The 23,283-nt window shown below is 38.7% G+C and overlaps 1 protein-coding gene across 4 annotated transcripts; it reads left to right on the plus strand.

Moving 5' to 3' along the window:
* Nucleotides 1–590: 590 nt before the first annotated feature.
* LOC115223322 (phospholipid phosphatase 5) lies at nt 591–20,081 on the plus strand. 4 transcript variants are annotated; one of them, XM_036512135.1, is made up of 9 exons: nt 591–779; nt 5,360–5,382; nt 7,055–7,131; nt 10,278–10,383; nt 12,746–12,833; nt 14,297–14,360; nt 15,850–15,974; nt 17,116–17,286; nt 19,849–20,081. In XM_036512135.1, the coding sequence occupies exons 1-9, from the start codon at nt 674–676 to the stop codon at nt 20,070–20,072; spliced, it is 984 nt and encodes a 327-aa protein (XP_036368028.1). In that variant the 5' UTR covers nt 591–673; the 3' UTR covers nt 20,073–20,081. The 4 variants fall into 4 exon arrangements, with proteins under 4 accessions (XP_036368028.1, XP_029649699.1, XP_029649700.1 ...); XM_029793839.2 differs by having other exon boundaries at nt 637–779; nt 5,371–5,382; XM_029793840.2 differs by having other exon boundaries at nt 649–779; nt 5,371–5,382; nt 7,027–7,131.
* Nucleotides 20,082–23,283: the final 3,202 nt, after the last annotated feature.

Here is a 23,283-nt window from a genome sequence, read left to right on the forward strand (position 1 = left end):
TCATACGATTTGTTTAGCGTAATATATGATGTATTCTAAAAAAAAAAAAAATAATAATTATGATTTTAGAGGAGCCGTTCAATTTCTGGCTGACAATATTTAATAAAATTCGCTGCAAGAAAACAGACACCTAAGCCTGTCCTAACCCTTCATCCTTTGTGAATACAAGTTTCATAGGATAATATATTATTAAAACGGTTTAAAACTGACTTTAATACATTCGTACGAACATTTACAAGGCTACAAACAATTACGTAGGCAATTGTGCGCTCAGAGAACCTGCAGACCAGATTATATAATGAAAATTCGTTGATTTGTATATAGGCCTGTGTGTGTATATAACATGAATATACACATAACACATACATACATCTCTGTGTGCATGTATGTATGCATACACAGACACATACATGTATAGTCATACACTTTATAGCGAGAGCGAGCGAGCGAGAGAGAGAGAGAGGTTAATAAGTGCTCTATATATGTGTGTATAAAAAAAGCTGAAAAAATTTCCATTTGGAGAAAATTGAATTTTATACACAGAAATCTGTATAATTTTTTTTTTTTTTCAGTTTCATTAAAGAAAGTTATTTATAATATCTTTAATTTTCTATTAAAAAAATCATTACTGATATTGTTTCCTGTGTCAATATAGAGACAACTGAAATAATGTATGAAGTTTATTGAACGGAAAGAAGCGAAGCTGGCAGAGCAGCATCGGCGGAAGCCTGTTCGGGTCGAGTGCCACGGCGGCAACACTTCTTCGCCTCGTCTCCTTCGTAAGTATTAAATTCACACATAAAAAGCATCACGATTGTATTTATCAACCAATTAACTGTTAATTTAAATTAATTAGATTCTTCCGCGGGAGTCAGTGCTTTACTAATTTATAAATATAAAAGAAAAAAAACCCAAAAAACATCTCCGCCGTCGCTCGATGAAATCTCATTCAAATCCTAAATCCCAAAGGAAGATATACTAATTAATTTAATTAATGTGGTCGTAACGAGAGACTGCATATATATATATATATATATATATATATATATATATGAGACGAAAGATTGCCATATATATATATATATATATATACGCATACACACACCAACATACACGAGGTGGTCATGATTGGACTGTCCTAGTTGGCCTACTGGTTTCGTATTGACACCCTTTTTTCAGATCGATTGTCGAGACAGCAAACATTTCTGCCGTCAGCCGTCTGTAAATAGATCGAAGACATTACCTACATACATACATATATAAACAAAGCGAAGAGGGTTTTTTTTTTCTTTCTTCCCTTCAGTATTTGCCAAAATCAATCTCCTGAGACACAAAAAAAAAGAATTTCAAGGAATTAGATATCGATGACTAAAAAAAGTGTGTAGTTTTATGTGGTGATTTGATTTGCTTGAAATAGCAGCCAGATTTGCCGCAAGCCACACACTGACGTCTCGGGAAAAATGGGTGGAGACATTGGTGAATGTTGTCCTTTGTAGACTTAGCCTGAAGGAAAGAGAAAATCATAGAATGGACATCGGCTGGAACCACCTTACCGTTAATAACGTCTTCAATTGTGTATTAATTACTTCTACAACACCACTATCGTCTGCTATATATATATATATACACAACTGTATGTGTGTATATATATATATATATATATATATATATATATATATATACATATATATCTCATCATCATCGTTTAACGTCCGTTCTCCATGCTAGCATGAGTTGGACGGTTCGACCGGGGATCTGGGAAGCCAGAAGGCTGCACCAGGCTCCAGTCTTATATATTACACACACACACAACAGTATGTATATATTATATATATATATGTGTGTATGTGTGTGGTAAGTAGCTTGCCACATGCTTCCGGGTTCACTTCCACTGCGTGGCACCTTGGGCAAGTGTCTTCTACTATAGCCTCAGGCCGACCAAAGCGTTGTGAGTGGATTTGGTAGACGTCCTATATATGTGTGTATATATATATATGTATGTGCGTGTGTATATGTTTGTGTGTCTGTGATTGTCCCCCCCCCCAACATCTGGTGCGTTTACGTCCCCGTAACTTAGCAGTTCGGCAAAAGAGACCGATAGAATAAGTACTAGACTTACAAAGAATAAGGCCTGGGGTCGATTTACTCGACTAAAGGCAGTGCTCCAGCATGGCCACAGTCAAATGACTGAAACAAGTAAAAGAGTAATACAACTGTATATATAATATATATATATATATATATGAGACGAAAGATTGCCATATATATATATATATATATACACGCATACACACACCAACATACACGAGGTGGTCATGATTGGACTGTCCTAGTTGGCCTACTGGTTTCGTATTCACACCCTTTTTTCAGATCGATTGTCGAGACAGCAAACATTTCTGCCGTCAGCCGTCTGTAAATAGATCGAAGACATTACCTACATACATACATATATAAACAAAGCGAAGAGGGTTTTTTTTTTCTTTCTTCCCTTCAGTATTTGCCAAAATCAATCTCCTGAGACACAAAAAAAAAGAATTTCAAGGAATTAGATATCGATGACTAAAAAAAGTGTGTAGTTTTATGTGGTGATTTGATTTGCTTGAAATAGCAGCCAGATTTGCCGCAAGCCACACACTGACGTCTCGGGAAAAATGGGTGGAGACATTGGTGAATGTTGTCCTTTGTAGACTTAGCCTGAAGGAAAGAGAAAATCATAGAATGGACATCGGCTGGAACCACCTTACCGTTAATAACGTCTTCAATTGTGTATTAATTACTTCTACAACACCACTATCGTCTGCTATATATATATATATACACAACTGTATGTGTGTATATATATATATATATATATATATATTATATATATATATATATACATATATATCTCATCATCATCGTTTAACGTCCGTTCTCCATGCTAGCATGAGTTGGACGGTTCGACCGGGGATCTGGGAAGCCAGAAGGCTGCACCAGGCTCCAGTCTTATATATTACACACACACACAACAGTATGTATATATTATATATATATATGTGTGTATGTGTGTGGTAAGTAGCTTGCCACATGCTTCCGGGTTCACTTCCACTGCGTGGCACCTTGGGCAAGTGTCTTCTACTATAGCCTCAGGCCGACCAAAGCGTTGTGAGTGGATTTGGTAGACGTCCTATATATGTGTGTATATATATATATGTATGTGCGTGTGTATATGTTTGTGTGTCTGTGATTGTCCCCCCCCCCCCCAACATCTGGTGCGTTTACGTCCCCGTAACTTAGCAGTTCGGCAAAAGAGACCGATAGAATAAGTACTAGACTTACAAAGAATAAGGCCTGGGGTCGATTTACTCGACTAAAGGCAGTGCTCCAGCATGGCCACAGTCAAATGACTGAAACAAGTAAAAGAGTAATACAACTGTATATATAATATATATATATATATATATTATATATATATATATACATATATATCTCATCATCATCGTTTAACGTCCGTTCTCCATGCTAGCATGAGTTGGACGGTTCGACCGGGGATCTGGGAAGCCAGAAGGCTGCACCAGGCTCCAGTCTTATATATTACACACACACACAACAGTATGTATATATTATATATATATATATATGTGTGTATGTGTGTGGTAAGTAGCTTGCCACATGCTTCCGGGTTCACTTCCACTGCGTGGCACCTTGGGCAAGTGTCTTCTACTATAGCCTCAGGCCGACCAAAGCGTTGTGAGTGGATTGGTAGACGTCCTATATATGTGTGTATATATATATATGTATGTGCGTGTGTATATGTTTGTGTGTCTGTGATTGTCCCCCCCCCCCAACATCTGGTGCGTTTACGTCCCCGTAACTTAGCAGTTCGGCAAAAGAGACCGATAGAATAAGTACTAGACTTACAAAGAATAAGGCCTGGGGTCGATTTACTCGACTAAAGGCAGTGCTCCAGCATGGCCACAGTCAAATGACTGAAACAAGTAAAAGAGTAATACAACTGTATATATATATATATATATATATATATACATAAATGTGTCTATATATGTATATCATCATCGTTGTCGTTTAACGTCCGCTTTCCATGCTGGCATGGGTTGGACGGATTGACTGAAAACTGGTAAACCTGGAGGCTGCACCAGGCTCCCGTCTGATTTGGCAATGTTTCTACACCTAGATGCCCTTCCTAACGCCAACCACTCTGAGAGTGTAATGGGTGCTTTTATGTGCCACTGGTATGGGAGCCAGTCAGGCTGCACTGGCATCGGTTATGCTCGAATGGTGCATTTTACGTGCCACTGGCACAGGTGCCAGCCAGGCAGCAGTGGCATCGATGGGGCTTTTTAAATGCCAGCCAGGTGGCACTGTCATCGTCTATGGTTTCATTCGGTTCAGCAGGTCTTCACAGCATATTGTCCAACATTTTTTTTTAACTGGACACTGGCATTGGCCACAATTATGATCTCGCCTTGCCGGGTCTTCTCAAGCATGGCAAATATCTCCAAAGTTCTTGGTTGTGTGTCATTGCCTCTGTAAAGCCCAACCTTTGAAGGTCGTGCTTCACCACCACATCCCATGTCTTCCACAGGTTCCTCCATTGTTAGGGTGTGACACATCTTCACACACTGTCCTCATCCATACGCATCACATGGCCATACCAGCACTGTTGTCTCTGCACACCACATCTGATGCTTCTTATGTTCAACTTTCATCTACTAACATTACACATCCAGCAGATCATGCTAGCTTCATTTCTTTCAAGACTACACGTCCTCAGCAGTCACAACCCATGTTTCACTGCCGTGTAGCATGGCTGTTTGCCTCCCCCCACCGACTTTGTTTCCTCATACCCTCCAGAAAAATGGATATTTTTAATGAAATTTCCTACAAATACCCTTCAGATGGTGTAGATTCCAATTATATCGGAATTTGTTGTGAAAAAATTTTTCCATGGGTGGGGGAGAGGAGTTTTGGAAAATTCACGCGAGTTGACTTTGTTTCCTCATGACTTTGAGAAAAATGGGTTTTTTAGATGAAATTTTCTACAGATCTCTTTCAGAATGTATAGATTGTAATTATATTGGAATTAAAAAGAGAAAAAAAAAAACAAAAAGACTGGTGGGCTCACATACTTGTGATGTGTCAACACATCACATATATGATAGAGGAAATTTCGAAAAAGCTTGTGTGTGTCAGTCTGCATGTGTGCATGCTCACTATTTTTCTTTTCATATCTAATTCCGATATAACAGTACAAGAAAGACTGCATTTGATGTTAATATTACTATCATCAACTTTTCAGGAAAAATACTCATGCATTGTCTTCTCCTTTTCTTTCTTCTTTTTTCGGTATGCTGAGCATTTCACATCCAGGTCTCCTTTGAGGTAGGTTGCTTATGCCTTTATTTTTGCTACTGTTGTTCATAACAGGTGCCGTCTGAAAGATACCGTACACCATTTCCTTGGCTCCCTGCTGCACTGGTCTCAAGCCTCTGCCTGCTTCGGTAGAACCTTTTGATATCACTGTTTTTGTGGGAATTTCCACTTGATGTCAGGATCATGCAGATTTTAATGTCTATGGAGTGGATTTCCTCTACAGACTAGTCAAGTATAAGGTGTCGAGCTGGCAGAAACGTTAGCACACCAGGCGAAATGCTTAGCGGTATTTTGTCTGTCTTTATGTTCTGAGTTCAAATTCTGCCGAGGTTGACTTTGCCTTTCATCCTTTCGGGGTCAATAAATTAAGTACCACTCACACACTGAGGTCGATGTAATCGACTTAATCCCTTTATCTGTCCTTGTTTGTCCCCTCTGTGTTTAGCCCCTTGTGGGCTATAAAGAAATAAGACCAGTCAAGTATCCCAAACGTTGGTACCAACACTGGTACTGCAAATGCAAAAACTGTTGCTCCTACTGTCATACGGTACATATGTGCATTTATGTTTGTACCCCACTGCTTGACAACTGGTGTTTGTTTGTTTACATCCCAGTAACTTAGAGCTTTGACAAAAGAGGCCACTAGAACAAGCACCAGACTTCAAAAATATGTATAGGAGCGATTTGCTCAACAAAACCATTCAAGTCTGTACCCCAGAATGGTTATAATCTGATAACCGAAACAACTAAAAACTAAACGATGAAAAATAATGAAACTACATTATCAAAATCCATGGAATGATGGAAATGATAACTTGCATTCCTGTTCTTAATTACATTCCAGTTGATTTGAACATGAATATGCTTATCACTGTTGTGTTTTGTCGCAGGAAAATAGTTCCTCCTTTATGACAAATACGTGTTCACAACATACTCAGTTCATTAGCACAAGGGATTCTGGGACACCCACTGTTTTGACATTGTTGTCTCATTGTTTGTTCCTTCTCGAGCCATGCCTGGCTCATAAGGGCTGGTTTCCTGGTTTCCTTGGCGTATAGGCTCCCCACCTGGATGGGACGCCGGTCCGGCGCAGGTGAGCTGCAAGATGCAGGAGGAAAGAGTGAGAGAAAGTTGTGGCGAAAGAGTCAGCAGAAGCTCGCCATCACCTTCTGCCGGAGCCGCATGGAGCTTAGGTATTTCGCTCATAAACACACACATCATGCGGTCTGAGATTTGAACCCGCGATCCCTTGACTGCGAGTCCGCTACTCTAACCACTAGGCCATATGTCTGCACTGTTGTCTCATTAGCCAGAAGCACCTCCAGACCAATGATACTCTTGTTTAAACTTCAGTGAACAGTCTGGTTGTTGATCTGTGCCAATATTTGCCCCAACTGATAATAAATCCTCATCATGCATGATGGACAGTGTTCTATGTGCCTCTGTTTCAAGTTCACATCACAGAGGATTGAACCCTTCTCCATAAATCCATCATTCTGAAATTCTAGTAACATAGTGGGATTTCTTTAACAGTCCAATTCCTTCCTCTACCAACAATCACCAGAAGCCAATAATAATTATCTTAAAGCTTGAGTGTTTAAACAGCTTCTACTGTTTCATGTATGAATATGATTTTCAATTTGTTTTTATAAGGTATACTGAATGAATTTCTTTCAAGCAGAGCACAGAAACCATGAAGATTTTGGAGAGCTTTGGCGCAGAAGTACTTTTCCGGATTCTTTTCTTCCTATTGTATTTGTAAGTGGATAAATACTCAGTATTGTTTTTCTTCTCTCGTATGCATGCTAGCATGTGTGCCCACAGCCACTCTCACACTACCATCGTCATCACCATTGCCATCATCATTATCATATGTTTCTTTTTTTGCCATACTGGCAGGAATAGGATGTGCCTCATCAATTTCCCCCTCACCTTTGATACAGACAGCAACTGAGAAAACCTGCCAAATTTGGTTCTGTTTGTCTTACAGTGTTGAGACTGCATGCACTTTATTATATCTTCAGCACTACAAAGAGGGCTGCAGCACGATTAAAGAGCGGAGAGCTGGCAGAAACGTTAGCATGCCGGGCGAAATGCGTAGTTGTATTTCGTCTGCCGTTACGTTCTGAGTTCAAATTCCGCTGAGGTCGACTTTGCCTTTCATCCTTTCGGGGTCGATAAATAAAGTACCAGTTTCGCAGTGGGATCGATATAATCGGCTTAATCCCTTTGTCTGTCCTTCTTTGTCCACTCTATGTTTTGCCCCCTTGTGGGCAATAAAGAAATACAAAGAGTCCCCTTTACTGTGTGCCGTCGTCATTTCTTTTGGTTTCTGTTCTCTTAGAAGCTCCCTGTTTAGTAAGAAGCTTGCTTCCCAACCACGTGGTTCCAGGTTCAGTCTCACTGTGTGGCACCTTGGCAAGTGACTTCTACTATAGCCTCAGGCCGACCAAAGCCTTGTGAGTGGATTTGGTAGAGGGAAACGGAAAGAAGCCCATCGTACATACATATATGTATTTGTGTGTCTGTGTTTGTCCCTCCTCCATCACTTGACAACCGAAGTTGGTGTGTTTACATCCATATAACTTAGCGGTTTGGCAAAAGTCTCTGATAAAATAAGTATCAGGCTTACAGAGAATAAGTCCTGGGGGTGATTTGTTTGACTAAAGAATGAAAGAATATGCCCATGTCATATCAGTGCCAATAAATCTTGTTCTTGTGTTCGTTTTTCTCTGCTGGTATGGGTTGGCTGGGTTTGCAGCACACAATCTCATCTAATTATCTTGCTCCTGCACCATCGTATCAGTGACACTCAACATCTTCAGCTCTAATTTTACCACTTTTTTTTCATTATCACAATCTTCCTCTGCCGTGGCTGTTCTCCTCTCTCAACCCGTAGCAATTTCTCATCCAACACTCATCATTTCTTCCCATCATGTCTTTAGACCAGTTCAGCATCACTTGTGCTATGTATACTTTAGTCTTACAACTCACATATTTACTACCTAAACAGTCTCTCAACTCCTTTCTGTTTGGTTTTTTTCAATATGGCACATTGAATGTATAACACTTGCCTCATCTTAATATTACTAAAACTTTAGAAGATGTTTGTTTGTTCCTGAAATATCTCAGAAACAGTTTATTTTATCTTAATTTTTTTTTTACATATTTATTTTCATGCTTACTTTATGCACTGCAGTACAAGGTTTTGTGATATTTGGACCTCTGTTTATTAAAGAAAACGATTAAACACAATTTTTGCATGTTATTTCTTGGCGAAAAAAAAACATGGCTTCCCTGATGTCAACACACATACAGAATGCACACACATATATAATGAATGTCATGGCTTGTGATTCAACACAAACATATGTATACTATCTGTGACATATTCACACACATAGTCATCACGCTCACTCTCTATCACTCTCTAAGGAAAAAAAAATGTTGACTTTCACCCCTTCCTTTCTCATTCATTTGTTGTGACGGAGAAAAACAAAAGAGAAAGATTGTTTCTATTTTCTCTAGTTAAACACAGCACGAAATTTTGTCAGTGAACAGGTCACGGTTTCAAAGTGACAAAAATATTTTGACACTAATCAAATTTAAATGTTGAAGTGAAACTAACGGTTTTTGTGCATTCTTAAAATGGCTTACAAACATCTTCCACACTGCAATTGTTTTTGTTTCAGCACACGATCTCAGATCAAGTCACTTGCTATGCTAGTACATCTTCGTAATATTTTAACCATTTAGAAATATTTTTAAGTGAATTTGATTACAAAAATGTAAGTTGTTTTTGTACAGTAAGTATTTATATTTTAGCTTTATTTGAGCAGACAATATTTTAATGTTTTATTTTCAAGTGAATACCATTACAAACATTTTTTGGCATATTTAAAAAATATTTTCAAGTGAAAATGGCTAAAAATATGGTGAATATTTCATAAAAGACCCGTTCATAACCGTAACAATTGTTTGTGATAAAGGACCTGAAATACTTGTTACCTGGTAGTTGGGCTTGCAAGAAATAGCAGCCAAATTTTACCTTTTGGAGGAAAGGAGCTGTTTACGCGTGATTTCTATGTCACATCCAAGGAAAGCATGCGAAATAACCTTGAAACGAAAATATGAATTCGCCCATAAAACAAAACCCCATTGCTGGGAAACTCGGAGTTTGCTTGTGATCCGACTGGTCACGGCTAGTCTGCTTTCTAATCCCTGTCAAATCTGTTTAGCATTCATATTTCACTCTTATACATAATTTCCTTGCTTATGTATGATTTTAGATATTAAACAGGGGGCGTAACTCTCTGTTGCTGACCTGTAACAGTTCCATAAATTTCCTTCAATTCTTTTCTTAAACCCCATCTACAATTGTTACCTCCACAATCACTTCCAGAAAACATTCAACTATATCTGATGATCATATATGAGTATCTCTACTTTTGATTACATTAATCAATCATCATCATCATTGTTTAACGTCCGTTCTCCATGCTAGCATGGGTTGGACGGTTCGACTGGGGATCTGGGAAGCCCGGAGGCTGCACCAGTCTCCAATCTGATCTGGCAGTGTTTCTACAACTGGATGCCCTTCCTAACGCCAACCACTCCGTGAGTGTAGTGGGTGCTTTTTACGTGCCACCTGCACAGGTGCCAGGCGAGGCTGGCAACGGCCACGGTCGGATTGGTGTATTTTACGAGCCACCGGCACGGAAGCCAGTCGAGGCGGCGCTGGCATCGGCCTAATCACTAATATTATAATTATTTTGTCAAGTACTTACCATGTAAAGAACTGAAAATAAATTCAAAGAGAAGGTAAAATCACAAAACATGCTTAATTTATTTTGTTATTTGTTAATTCTACTGTAATCTTTTTTTGTTTTGTTTTGCTATTGTAGATACACAGATAATCTAAAGCCATTTGAAAGACATATTCAACCTGAAGAATTATGGTTGTATAAGAATCCTGAAACTCCCAGTTATATACCGGTTAAATTTTTGTGGGTTAGTTTTCAAATCTCCTCCTTTTTTTACAGAATCACACCTTTTGAGATTAGAGACATCGCATATATTTTTGATTTTTCCTTCCTACTTATATTTATTTATACATGCGTTTAGTGTGTAGCATTTTATTTTTAAGGAACTAAATGTGAACACATCATAGAAATAGTTTCCTATTTAAAGTACTTATAACATGTGAGTTAATGCAGGAGACTCTATGAGACCATTTGAATTGCTAGAAATAGCAGGCAAATGATACTACTTAGAGTCTTCACAAAAATGAAAGAGCACATTAAATAATATAGTCTTAGATAATCATCATCATCATCATCATTTTTGATCATTTAGTGACTCAGCTATTAGAGCAAGGTCATCAGCATAGAGAAGCTTCCGGGGGCATCCTGTCTTGAATTTCTCTGTTATTGCCTGAAGGACTGTGATGAATAAGCGGGGGCTGAGGACTGATCCTTGGTAGACCCCTACTCCTACTTGGAATTCTTCATTATACTCGTTGCCAACCCTCACCTTACTGACAACATCCCTGTACATGGCTTGTACAGCTCTCACTAACCATTCATCTATCCCTAGTTTCCTTATTAACTACCAGATAAGGGATCTGGTGACCCTGCCAAAGGCTTTCTCCATGTCAGCGAAAGCCAGGTACAGAGGTTTATCTTTGGCTAGGTATTTCTCCTGCAGCTGTCTTCCCAGGAATATAGCATCAGTGGTGCTTTTCCTTGGCACAAATCCAAACTGCATCTCATCTAGACTGATTCTCTCCCTAATTAGTTGGACTATGACCCTCTCCATGACTTTCATTACCTGATCCAACAGCTTGATACCTCTGTAATTATTTGTATCTAAGGCGTCACCTTTACCTTTGTAGCAGTTGACTACAGTGCTGCTACACCAGTCATTGGGTATGACTATGTGTCTGCCAGATCGGTAGGGGAATAGGAGACTGGCAGGTTCCGGAAGTTCGTATTACAAATCATAAGATCATTTGCATTGCAGAACTCCAGCAGCCTGGTTCCCTCCTCATTGCGGAAACCAAAACCGTAGCCTCCATGTATGCCATGGAAGCCCCCTGCATGTTGTCCAACATGCCCATTGAAGTCACCAGCCTCAAAGAGAAGGTCCCTGTCATTTGTCGACAAGGTAGTCTGCAAGAGGGTGTCATAAAATCGATCTTTCCATCCATCAGGTAGCCCTAGCTGAGGAGAATAAGCCGAGATAATGGTTGCTAACCCATGACGAAGCACTAATCTAATCGTAAGTATTCTATCGCAGACTCTGACTACCTCGATTGCTTTATCAACCCATTTCTGCGCAAGAAGTATACCCACGCCCCTGACCCCGTCAGTGTTCCCTGCCCAGAAAATCTTATACCTGTGTTGTTTGCCTGTGAGGAACATAGCAGACCTTCCTCTCCACCTTACTTCTTGGATGCCACACAAATCTACATGTCTCCGTTCAAGCATCTCAACAATTTCACCAGGCCTACCTTTCAGTGTGCCCACATTGAGTGTGCCAACCCTCAGGAAGTGGGCAGTGTGGGCCCGTGAGACCCTAGGATGGGGGACAGCAGTGTCATGTACCTGAAAAGAAAGCTCACATTTGGCAGAACTCATGTACATACAATAGTCTTGAGCCTGCATACACTACACCATCATTTTTATGCGCTACATGATCACTACCTTACATAGGAGATAAACCCTAAGTAAGGGTGGGGATGGCATTAAGCCTTTAGAAGTGGTCATGGGAGACATCCGATAGAAGTCAGAGTAGTTATTCTATTTTTCTTTTATCATTGATGTTGGCATTTGGAAGAACCTGAGCATCACAGCTCCCATCACTCTCATCACCACCACCCAAGCCTTCTGTTTAATGTGTACCTCAACAAATCATTGGAATACCGCTGTATATAAATATCCCTGGAAACTCTGATATCATAATGAGCAATATTTCAACCTAGCTGTCATATTTGAGCCAAAGAAGCATCTTTGTGGATGCTAAATCCACCTAAAATAACTTCCGTATCACATGAAATCACATGTTGCTATCTAATCTAAACTGGGGCTAAACACCCAACTAGATGATATGAGGGGGCTAATGAAAAGTTCCTGGATTTAAGGGCATTGCAAAAGGCCTGGTTACAGGGCTTAGAAAAACTGAAGGACCCTTGCAATAAGTGTGAATCTGAGAGGGGAATATGTTGAATAAAATCATAATTAACTGATCCTCTTGTAGTTTCTTTTGCCCAAAGCCAGGAACTTTACGGAACCCCCTCATTTATTAAAACAAAAAGTAAGAATTAAGAATTCTTTGCTCAGCTCAACATTTATATAATTTTTGTATTTTACAGGTCATTGTAACTATTTTACCTTTGGTTTCAATTGTGTCTGCTTACATCAGGAACAGAAACAAAACAGATGTGACGTGTGCTGTTCTGGGTAAGAGTTGTTTGATAATCATCATCATCATCATCGTTTAGTGTCTGCTTTCCATGCTAGCATGGGTTAGATGGTTCGACCGGGGATCTGGGAAGCCAGAAGGCTGCACCATGCTCCAGTCTGATCTGGCAATGTTTCTACAGCTGGATGCCCTTCCTAACGCCAACCACTCCATGAGTGTAGTGGGTGCTTTTTACTTGCCAGACGAGTCTGGCAAACGGCCACAATCGGATGGTGCTTTTTATGTGCCACCGGCACAAGGGCGAGGCAAGACTGGCAACGGCCACGAACAGATGGTGCTTTTTATGTGCCACGGGCACAAGGGCCAGGCGAGGCTGGCAACGGCCACGAACGGATGGTGCTTTTTATGTGCCACTGGCACAAGGGCCAGGCGAGGCTGGCAACGGCCACGAACGGATGGTGCTTTTTATGTGCCACCGTAGATAATTTTGATTTCCTTTTTACAACATTTCTCTTCCATTCCGTTCTATGATTTCTATTCACATTCATATTATTGTCTGAAAGTATTCATTTATAGATGGTGTTTTGACCAAAGCATTAGTGTTAGACTAAAATGCCTTGTAATATTTATGGTCTGAATTCAAATCCTGTCAGAGTTATGAAAAAATAGTACCAGTCAAGTACTGAATCTGATTTGATCAACTATCACCATCCCCAGAATTTAAGGTCTTCTGCTTAAGTTAATATAAATATTTATTGTTTTGGACAAATACCTTGTGGTAATTACATTTTTTTTTACATTCTAAGTTCAAATCCCACAAGTTTATCTTTATCTGTTCAGGTGTTGATAAAACGAAGTACCAAAAATCTTCGAGTATTGTCTGCCCTTGAGTATAATACGCAGGGGATTTTTAGGGGGCTGTCCCTCTGGAAAACCTAAACCTTGTGTATAATACGCACCCCTTCTCTAACTTGAGTTGTGCGTAATTAAGCCAGCAGCACCTAGTCGAACAAACACTTCTGCGCATGCGTAATACAATAATGGTGATGTTCTTAACTGTTATATGGGAATGTAAATATGTTTGCAAATTGTTTTTTTTACATGTTATTCTGTGTTCTGAATACTTTTATTTTAATAAATGTTGCTTACTGCAAGTTATGGATGATTCTTTTATGACTTCATTGCTTTCAGGCTTAGCTGAAGGTATTTTCAGGCCCGACATCACAAAATGCGTCTGAATAAACATTGCCGGACAGCAAATAGAGACTCGGGCATTGCTTAGAAAATAATTTTCATTTTTAACCTCATATATAGTACGCACCAGGGATTTTGACCGTTAAATTTTGTGAAAAAAATGCGGATTATACTCGAGGATTTACGGTACCTCTCAAGTACTGGGTCTGTTTAATTGACTGTTACCCAGTGACCAAATCTGTGGCCTTGTATACCAGAAATTACAATTTATGTCATGAATTTACCTTTATGTATTTTTATCTTTCAGGTGTGACTCTATCTATATTCTTTACTGCTTCTCTTACAAATGTGATAAAAATCATTTTTGGACGGTAAGTAGATCTTTCTCGCTATATATGTGTAAATGCACGTATATAGGTGTGTTGGGGGTGTGCATGTACATGAAGGTGTCTGTGTGGTTGAGGGTTGCATATATGTGTATGTGTGTGTGATTGCATATTATGTGTGTGTGTGTGTAATAACTTTGCACACACAAAAGGCACCCAACCTTTCCTTTGCTTGTATCTGCCATTTGAAGCCATGTCCAGTAATTTACTTGTTTGCTCTTGTCATCCACTTTTAATTGCTGTAAAATGATATGGCTTCGACTTTAGATATTCCTGCACCTGACCTCCCGCTTATGAGAGGCTGTTGACTTCTTTGGGCTTTGAGTAATCCCTTGACAAATATCTTGAATAACGTCCAGCATTCAAACTGTAGGGTCTCTTTGTTTTGGGGTGTTGTGTACTCACCCTGTAGTGTGCCACTTCTTAACCAACATTTGTATCATTGCCAGTAAACTTTTACTTGGAAACTTCAAAAATTTCTTGTGTTTGTTTAACAGGACCTGTTCTCACATAGGCTTCCACACTGTCCATTCTTTCTGCTATTGACTCTGTCATTTTGCAGAAAAAGCTAAAGATGTTCACACATTGTATTGGGTTGTCCGGAATGTTTGTGCCAATTTTTAAAGGAAAGAAAAAGGTCAATAAATACTTGCCATTACATTTTTAATCAAACAAATGTGAAACATTTTGTTGCACAATGCGTATCCATCTTTCCTTTAACTTGAAAATACCCCCTTCCCAGAATTGAGGTGGTTTCATGGCAAAGAATTCACCAAGGTATCTTTTTACGTCATCCAAGGAATTGAAGTTTTTACCATTAAGAGTATTCTGCAGAGACCTGAATAAGTGGAAATCTGAAGGAGCAATATCTGATTAATATGGAGGGTGGGGTAACACATCCCAGCTGAGCTGCAGCAATTTTTGCCTGGTTCCCAAAGCATCAAGTGCCGAAAATGAACTTTCTTATCTTCCATTTTAAAGGGTTACAGAATTAACACAGGTTATAGGAACATAAATCTCCTTCCACGAAAAGATAGTTTAAATTGTGCTCTAAATGGAGGTGTAGTCAAATCCTATTTTATGGACTCGACCATGTTCTAAAATAAGTCAGTCGAAAGGTAAGCTCCTAGAAATCGGCACGAACTTTCTGGACAATCCAATAATTTTACAATTGACTAATGTGGTGAGAATACTGTGAGGATAATGTAGCAAACAGTCAACTAGTGTGCCATCTTTTGTTCAGCAGTTACAAGCCGTCAAAATGACTCAGCAAATGAATGGCTAAGTGTTTCTCCATTTGTAAATTTGTGTCTGTATTTACGCTGTACTACAGAACCCAGGCTACTATTTTGTGTGCTACCTTCTTTGTATTACTTGGAATTATTAAATGAAACGTAATCTCTGCATAAATGTTAAAATGAATTTTCTTCCTGTTGATTTAAAAAAGAAAAACCATTCCTTTTGTTTCCGTTAGGCCCCGTCCTGACTTCTATTGGCGGTGTTTCCCTGATGGGAAATTTGTTGCTGGCATGTTGTGTACAGGTTTACAGGAGAAAATCACTGAAGGTCGGAAAAGCTTTCCAAGTGGACATTCCTCAAGTGAGTAAATTTCTGAAAGGATTAATTTAGAAGTGAAACAGTAGTGGATATGTATGTTGTATCTATGTAAGTCTATATTTTGTACATTTATGTGTATATATGCATATTAAAATATATACATTTATGCATGAATCTCTGTCGGCATCTCTACATATGTGTATGTTTGTGTATGTATGTATATACATATATATATATGTATATATATGCATGGTTGTGTATAAGTGTGTGCGTATATATTTATATATATATATAATGTTAAATGATGATATATATATATATATATATTATAGACAGATATATATATCCGAGTTTGTATGATTGTGTATATAATTTTGTCCATTTGGCAGATTAAATTTAGAGAACCTTATTTTGGGTCTATCACTAGACATGCTCACTCAACTGTGTCAGCCTTAATTTTCAGTGGAAAAATGTCACATGATATTAAAGCATGCCTTAGATGTATTGGAGAACCTACAAAAGTTTCCAATGTTAATCATGTGATGTTCCTTTACATTCAACAGATAAAATTTAGATGGCTTTGATTGTTTGAGATTGTCACTAGACATTTTGTTTTTTTCCCACAAAGGAGGGAACTCGGTTGATTTGGATTTTATTTTGTGGGCTGGTATAAAGTGAGAATACTGCCATAGCAAACTAAATGTAACAATCCATTTGGTTTTGGTCCTTAGCATCTGTATCAACTCCACTCTTCAATTATTGTTTATGAATAATAATTTCTTAGACATGGAACCTTAAGAAACATTAACTAATGATCTCACTGATCTTAGAGAGCTTGCAAAAACAAGGGGGACAGCACTCCTTCAAACCATGGGGACAGCATGGGGACAGCATTCCTTCAAACTGGACCAATTAAAATATAAAAAAAAAATTTTTTTAAATTCAAGAAACAGCATTCCTAGTAAATTCCTGTTAATTCTTTTTGGTGGCAGTGGTTTGAAGGGCAAGATTGATTTCTACAGGGTTTGAACTTGGATACCTTCAAGTATTTAGTCTATCACTGTATATTAAGTTCTAATTCTGCATCGTTATCTTTACTGTAAACAATAATTAATAAAGTGAAACGATGGCAACGCTCTACTTTTTTATTTCATCTCTAATTGTTATTTCTTTCTCCTTTTAGTTGCTTTTTCTGGCTTAGGGTTTACAACTCTATATTTATTTGGGAAACTACATTATTTTGGACAACATGGTTTTGGAAGTACCTGGCGCCTTATCACCTGTGTCACTCCCATATTCATTGCTATGTTAGTGGCTCTGTCCCGTGTCTGTGATTATCACCATCATTGGCAAGGTAAGTACTTTCTCCTCTTATTCACATTTCTAGCAACATTTATTTACTTCACTCCAAACCAAATATATAATATATAATATACATAATTATAATTAGGGTTCAGCTAATTGCTTCACGGCATACCGAATTTAGAAATAGGAGTTAAAATTCCCGTTCTGCTACTATAAGAATCTCCATGATGGCAAACACGTTTACCGTCCTTGGGAGATTCTGATCGTAGAAGAAAAGGAATTTTAACTCCTGTTTTTAAATTCAGTATGTGGTGAAGCAATTAGCTGAACCCTAATTATAATTATGTGGATAATTTTACATGTAAAGGTTATTTTAACGTACCGATCTACTTGGTAAAATTATTAATTAATTGATTAATTTAATTAATAAATTTTACCCTTCTATTATTAATATATAATATATATATATATATATAATATTCTTCTTCTTCTTATATATATATATATATATATATATATATATATATATATATATATATAGCATGGCTGTGTGGTTAGGGAGCTTGCTTCCTAGCTACATGGTTTCGGGTTCAGTCCCACTGCGTGGCACTTTGAGTAGGTGTCTTCCACTATAACCCCGAGCCGACCGGAGCTTTGTGATTGAATTCGGTAGGTGGAAGTTACTGCCGTGTGTGTATGTGTGCGTTTAGCTGCCCAGTGCCTCTCCGAAAGAGAGAGAGGGAATATATATATAATCTTATATGTATATGTATGTATATAGATATACAAACTACAGTCTCTTTGATGTGATATAATCAATTAGATTATCATGGTGGAGAGAGAATAGTAAGAGACTAACCATGCTGTTGTTTAGCTCCAGTTCAGCTCTGTTCCAGGTGACTTACAATTAAAGGTATTCAGCTATGATCACACCAACCTACTTTTATATCAAGCATAGCATATTTAGGATTACATTATCTAATGTGTCTTAATCTTTTTTTTAAGTTGATTGGGTGTGATTTGAGAGAGATTTGGCTGATATTTCTTGCCAGTCAAGCAACCATGTAGAGGTTTCCTCAATTCGTTGATAATCATAATGTATTTTGTTCTGGCATGGAAACCTTCATGGCTGTTAAGTACAACTGATCAGTGGTTAAAGTCCAGGTAAAAATAATAGAGTATGAGTAAGGGTTCGCCTAAAAAGGTTATTATATATTTAATGTCTCAGAAAGATATTAAAATGAAATAAAGCAATACATTTCTGATCTTTGTCATCGTGTAAATAAGGCCTTCAGAATTTCTGTAAATATTATTAGATTTTACAAGCAACAGTTTGAGACAGAAAAAAAGCAATGAGCTCACTGACTAAACTCAATCCATTAAATGCAGGATTGCACATTGCTAATTGCACATTGCTAATTGCACATTGCTAATTGCACATTGCTAATTGCACATTGCTAATTGCACTACAGCAGTTGTGTCATATTTTTCCTTTTCGAATTAGGTACTCTTTTACTCTTTTACTTGTTTCAGTCATTTGACTGCGACCATGCTGGAGCACCGCCTTTAGTCGAGCAAATCGACCCCAGGACTTACTCTTTGTACGCCTAGTACTTATTCTATCGGTCTCTTTTGCCGAACCGCTAAGTTACGGGGACATGAACACACCAGCATCGATTGTCAAGCAATGCTAGGGGGACAAACACAGACACACAAACACACACACATATATATATATATATACATATATACGACAGGCTTCTTTCAGTTTCCGTCTACCAAATCCACTCACAAGGCTTTGGTCGGCCCGAGGCTATAGTAGAAGACAATTGCTCAAAGTGCCACGCAGTGGGACTGAACCCAAACCATGCGGTTGGTTAGCAAGCTACTTACCATACAGCCACTCCTGCGCCTATAAATATTATGTTTTATGCAATTTTAACTGTATTATATTTCATCTCCAAGAAGTAATTAATCCGGCCGTTTGTACTAACAGACGGTGAATGTTGCTATCAATGTGTTGATGTTTACTAATAAATTGTTATACTACCGGGTTATAACGTTTTCAAATTTTGGCACAAAGCCAGCAATTTCAAAGGAGGGGTTAAGTCGATTACACTAACACCATTAACCCTGAAAGGGTAAAAGGCAAAATCCTCCAGCCATGGGTACCATGCTGAAGTAGATATTAACCCTTTCGTTACTGTATTTATTTTGAGATGCTCTTCTGTGTTTCTTTCAATTACTTTAAATATAACAAAGAATTCAGTAAAATAATTTAGTCATCATTCAGCTAGTGTTAGGAACATAAATTGTGACTAAGGTTTGGTGGAAGATTTTAATTCAAAAATTATGAAAGCAAGACATTTGTACTACAGAGCCAGAGCCGGTTTCAACCGGGTTGGTAATGAAAGGGTTAAAGCATGTTGTAGTCCTCCAATTCATCAGATCCTGTCGACCCATGGCAGTATGGCTAATCAGGTGTTAAATGAATGATATAGAATAAAAGCACTATATTTACAAATTATTATTACTAGTAGTACCAGTCGGTTAATAAACTGCATGTCGCTCTCTGTTGGTGATTGTCTTTAATTATTTATGTCTGTTGCAGATGTCACAGTTGGATCCTTTCTTGGGTTTATGGTTGCCTACAACTGCTACCGTCAGTGTTATCCTGCACTGAACTCCAACTTCTCCCATTTGCCATTATCATCTGTCCCATCATATGAAGCAAACCTTGACTCCAGCACGATAGGTAACAGCCAGTTATCACCTTATCGATCCTCAGACAATGGCAATCTTTTCAAAACTGATTCAACATTAAAAATAGTCTGATTTAGGGTTGTTTCTTTTTTTTTTTTTTGTTATTGTTGTATTTTGTTTTGTTTTTGTGTGTTTCTCTTTTAAATATATTTCTAAACTAATAACAATAAGCAATATATACATTTCTAACAGTTGTTCTTGTTTTCATTATTGTTATTATTATTATTATTGTTGCTACTGTTATTATATTTTACTTCTCAGAACTCAATTTACTTGCACTGGTTCATTCTATGAGAGCCCACAGCAACCTGTTGTCTCTGGCCTCACAAGGTCTCTTTCCATGATACTTAACACTCCAAGCCCTATCGGTCTCTTTTGCCGAACTGCTAAGTTACAGGGATGTAAACACACCAGCATCGGTTATGTTGTCAAGCAATGTTGGGGGGGGGGGGGGGCAAACACAGACCCACAAACACACACACATATACATATATACGACGGGCTTCTTTCAGTTTCCATCTACCAAATCCACTCACAAGGCTTTGGTTGGCCCGAGGCTATAGTAGAAGACACTTGCCCAAGGTGCCATGCAGTGGGACTGAACCCGGAACCATGTGGTTCGTAAACAAGCTACTTACCACACAGCCACTCCTGCGCCTATGTAGGTAGTTTTGGTTGGCCCGGGGCTATAGCAGAAGACACTTGCCCAAGGTGCCATGCAGTGGGACTGAACCCGGAACCATGTGGTTCGTAAACAAGCTACTTACCACACAGCCACTCCTGCGCCTATGTAGGTAGTTTTGGTTGGCCCGGGGCTATAGCAGAAGACACTTGCCCAAGGTGCCATGCAGTGGGACTGAACCCGGAACCATGTGGTTCGTAAACAAGCTACTTACCACACAGCCACTCCTGCGCCTATGTAGGTAGTTTTGGTTGGCCCGGGGCTATAGCAGAAGACACTTGCCGAAGGTGCCATGCAGTGGGACTGAACCCGGAACCATGTGGTTCGTAAACAAGCTACTTACCACACAGCCACTCCTGCGCCTATGTAGGTAGTTTAACTTTTCTTTATTTTCCAAGGTGTACCCCAGTGTCACTTTCCATAATTTCTGTGTGACGGGTATCGTACAAATCATAAACAGCAATGGCAACAGACTGTCTCCCTGAAATATGCCTCCCCTGATGTCAACTCATTGCCAAAAATTATCCACATGATGTTAACTTTGTATTCCAGTTTTCCATTGATCTGATAAAGTTTAAAATGTTATCCGACAGAAGATTGGGATCCATAATCACGCTTCAACCACTGCAGACGTAAATGCAAGGATAATAGTTTCAAATATTAAAGTAAAGTCTATTTCATCTCGTGGTACCCCTCATTTATCGCTAGCGAAGTTCAGAATTTAAACGACTGAATATTGTCGCAAATATCTCTGTTTGCACAGCTTAATAGGAATATTAGACATTGGAGGCAAGCTGATTCCAACTGTCCTGCCACCCCACTTACAAATGTTGGGTTTTCCATTCCAAGTGAATCCTCCTATTTTGACAATGATGAAACGTTTTTAAAGTGTGACAGCGGGACGGAAGATTCAAAACGAATCCTAATATCTGCGAGTGACGAAGCACTTTGACAGTTAAAGCAGCACAAGAACTGGCCGGCAGATGGAATGTTTAAGTGCTGTTCTAGTATACTTTTTCAGTCATATATACTTCACATTCAAATTGATAATTTTAATGTCCCACGATTGTCCATATTACTCTTTGACAAAAGTCCAGACACATATAGGAGACTTTTTGCCAAAATAAATGAATTACTGCAGAATGACGGACCTGATAATATAATTATGGATTTTGAAAGAGCAGCCCATAACGAATTTCTAGAATCGTTTCCTGGGTTTTATTTGGCATGCTGCTTGTTTTATTTAGGACAAAATGTGTACAAGCATGTTGCGCATGAAGGACTAAAATGCAGGTATCACGAAGATGACAGTTTTAGTCTAAAAATGCAGTGTTTTGTTGCCGTTGCCTTCCTGCCGGTTGATGATGTTGTAGATGGATATTTACAACTTCTAGATGATGATGATGATGATATTCCACAGTCAATTGTATCCTATTTTGAAAATAATTATATAGGACAACCTAGAGGAAGAGGAGAGGGGATGTGACCCCTCGAGCCTCCATTTTCCTTTACCCGTATGGAATGTTTGGGATCAATGCATGAGGGAGGTTGTTCGCACTACAAATAGTTTCGAAGCCTACCATGGCGCACTGGAAAACAAAGTGAATATTAGTCATCCAAATACTTGGAAACTTATTGATGTGATTAAATGTGAGGAGAGGTTTGCCAGGACCAAATTGCAGAAGTTTATGGAAGAGGAAGAACCAAGCCAAAAGAAAAAATACAAAGATATGAACCTGCGAATAAAAAATATGATCTAAGCCCCAAAATTATTTTTCTAAAAGCAATTGCACAGAATCTTAAATTTTAAGAAAAAAAAAATGTGATACAACAAACCTTAAAATAAATGGTTTTTCAGTTCAGGTATTCGTTCTTCCATTTTTCCTGTCTTGACGAATTGATTGGCCACCCCACTTAAGGGAGCATGTACTGTGGGAGTTGATGGTTGTAGTCAAGGGGTTAGCAAATGTCACATGGACAAGCAAAGAAGCATAGGGAGACAGAATGGGAGTGGCGAAGTAGAAGAGAGTGTGTGTCTCATAGCCTGGCTGTGTTCGGGGGTATTGTGGTGGAGGGGGTGGGTTGGGAGGACATACAAGCAAAGATGGGTGCATTACTGGTGTGTTGAGGAACAAAACATACAACAGAAATCTGAGAGAGAGAGAGAAAAAGAAAGAAAACAAAAGCAACATCACTAAGAGAGGGATCACAAGGGAGAAAAAGAAGGTTACAATAAGGACACCATTTCAAAAAAACAGAGCTGTTCTGACAGAGAAAAACATTGGTTAATTTATGGGGAGGAAGCAATTCTGCTGATATTGACATCCGAGGCCAACGGATTTTAGTCAGCATGGAAAGTCAAAAGTCGCAAAATTAACTTTATTATTATTAAGGTGGTGAGCTGGCAGAATCGTTAGCACTCTGGACGAAATGCTGAGCAGTATTTCCCGCCTGTCTCTACATTCTGAGTTCAAATACTGCTGAAGTTGGCTTTGCCTTTCATCCTTTTGGAGTCGGTAAAATAAGTACCAGTTGAACACTGGGGTCAATGTAATCGACTCATCCCCTCTCCCCTGAAATTGCTGCCCTTGTGGCAAAATT

The sequence above is a fragment of the Octopus sinensis genome, linkage group LG22 (assembly GCF_006345805.1).
Source record: "Octopus sinensis linkage group LG22, ASM634580v1, whole genome shotgun sequence".
NCBI lineage: Eukaryota > Metazoa > Mollusca > Cephalopoda > Octopoda > Octopodidae > Octopus > Octopus sinensis.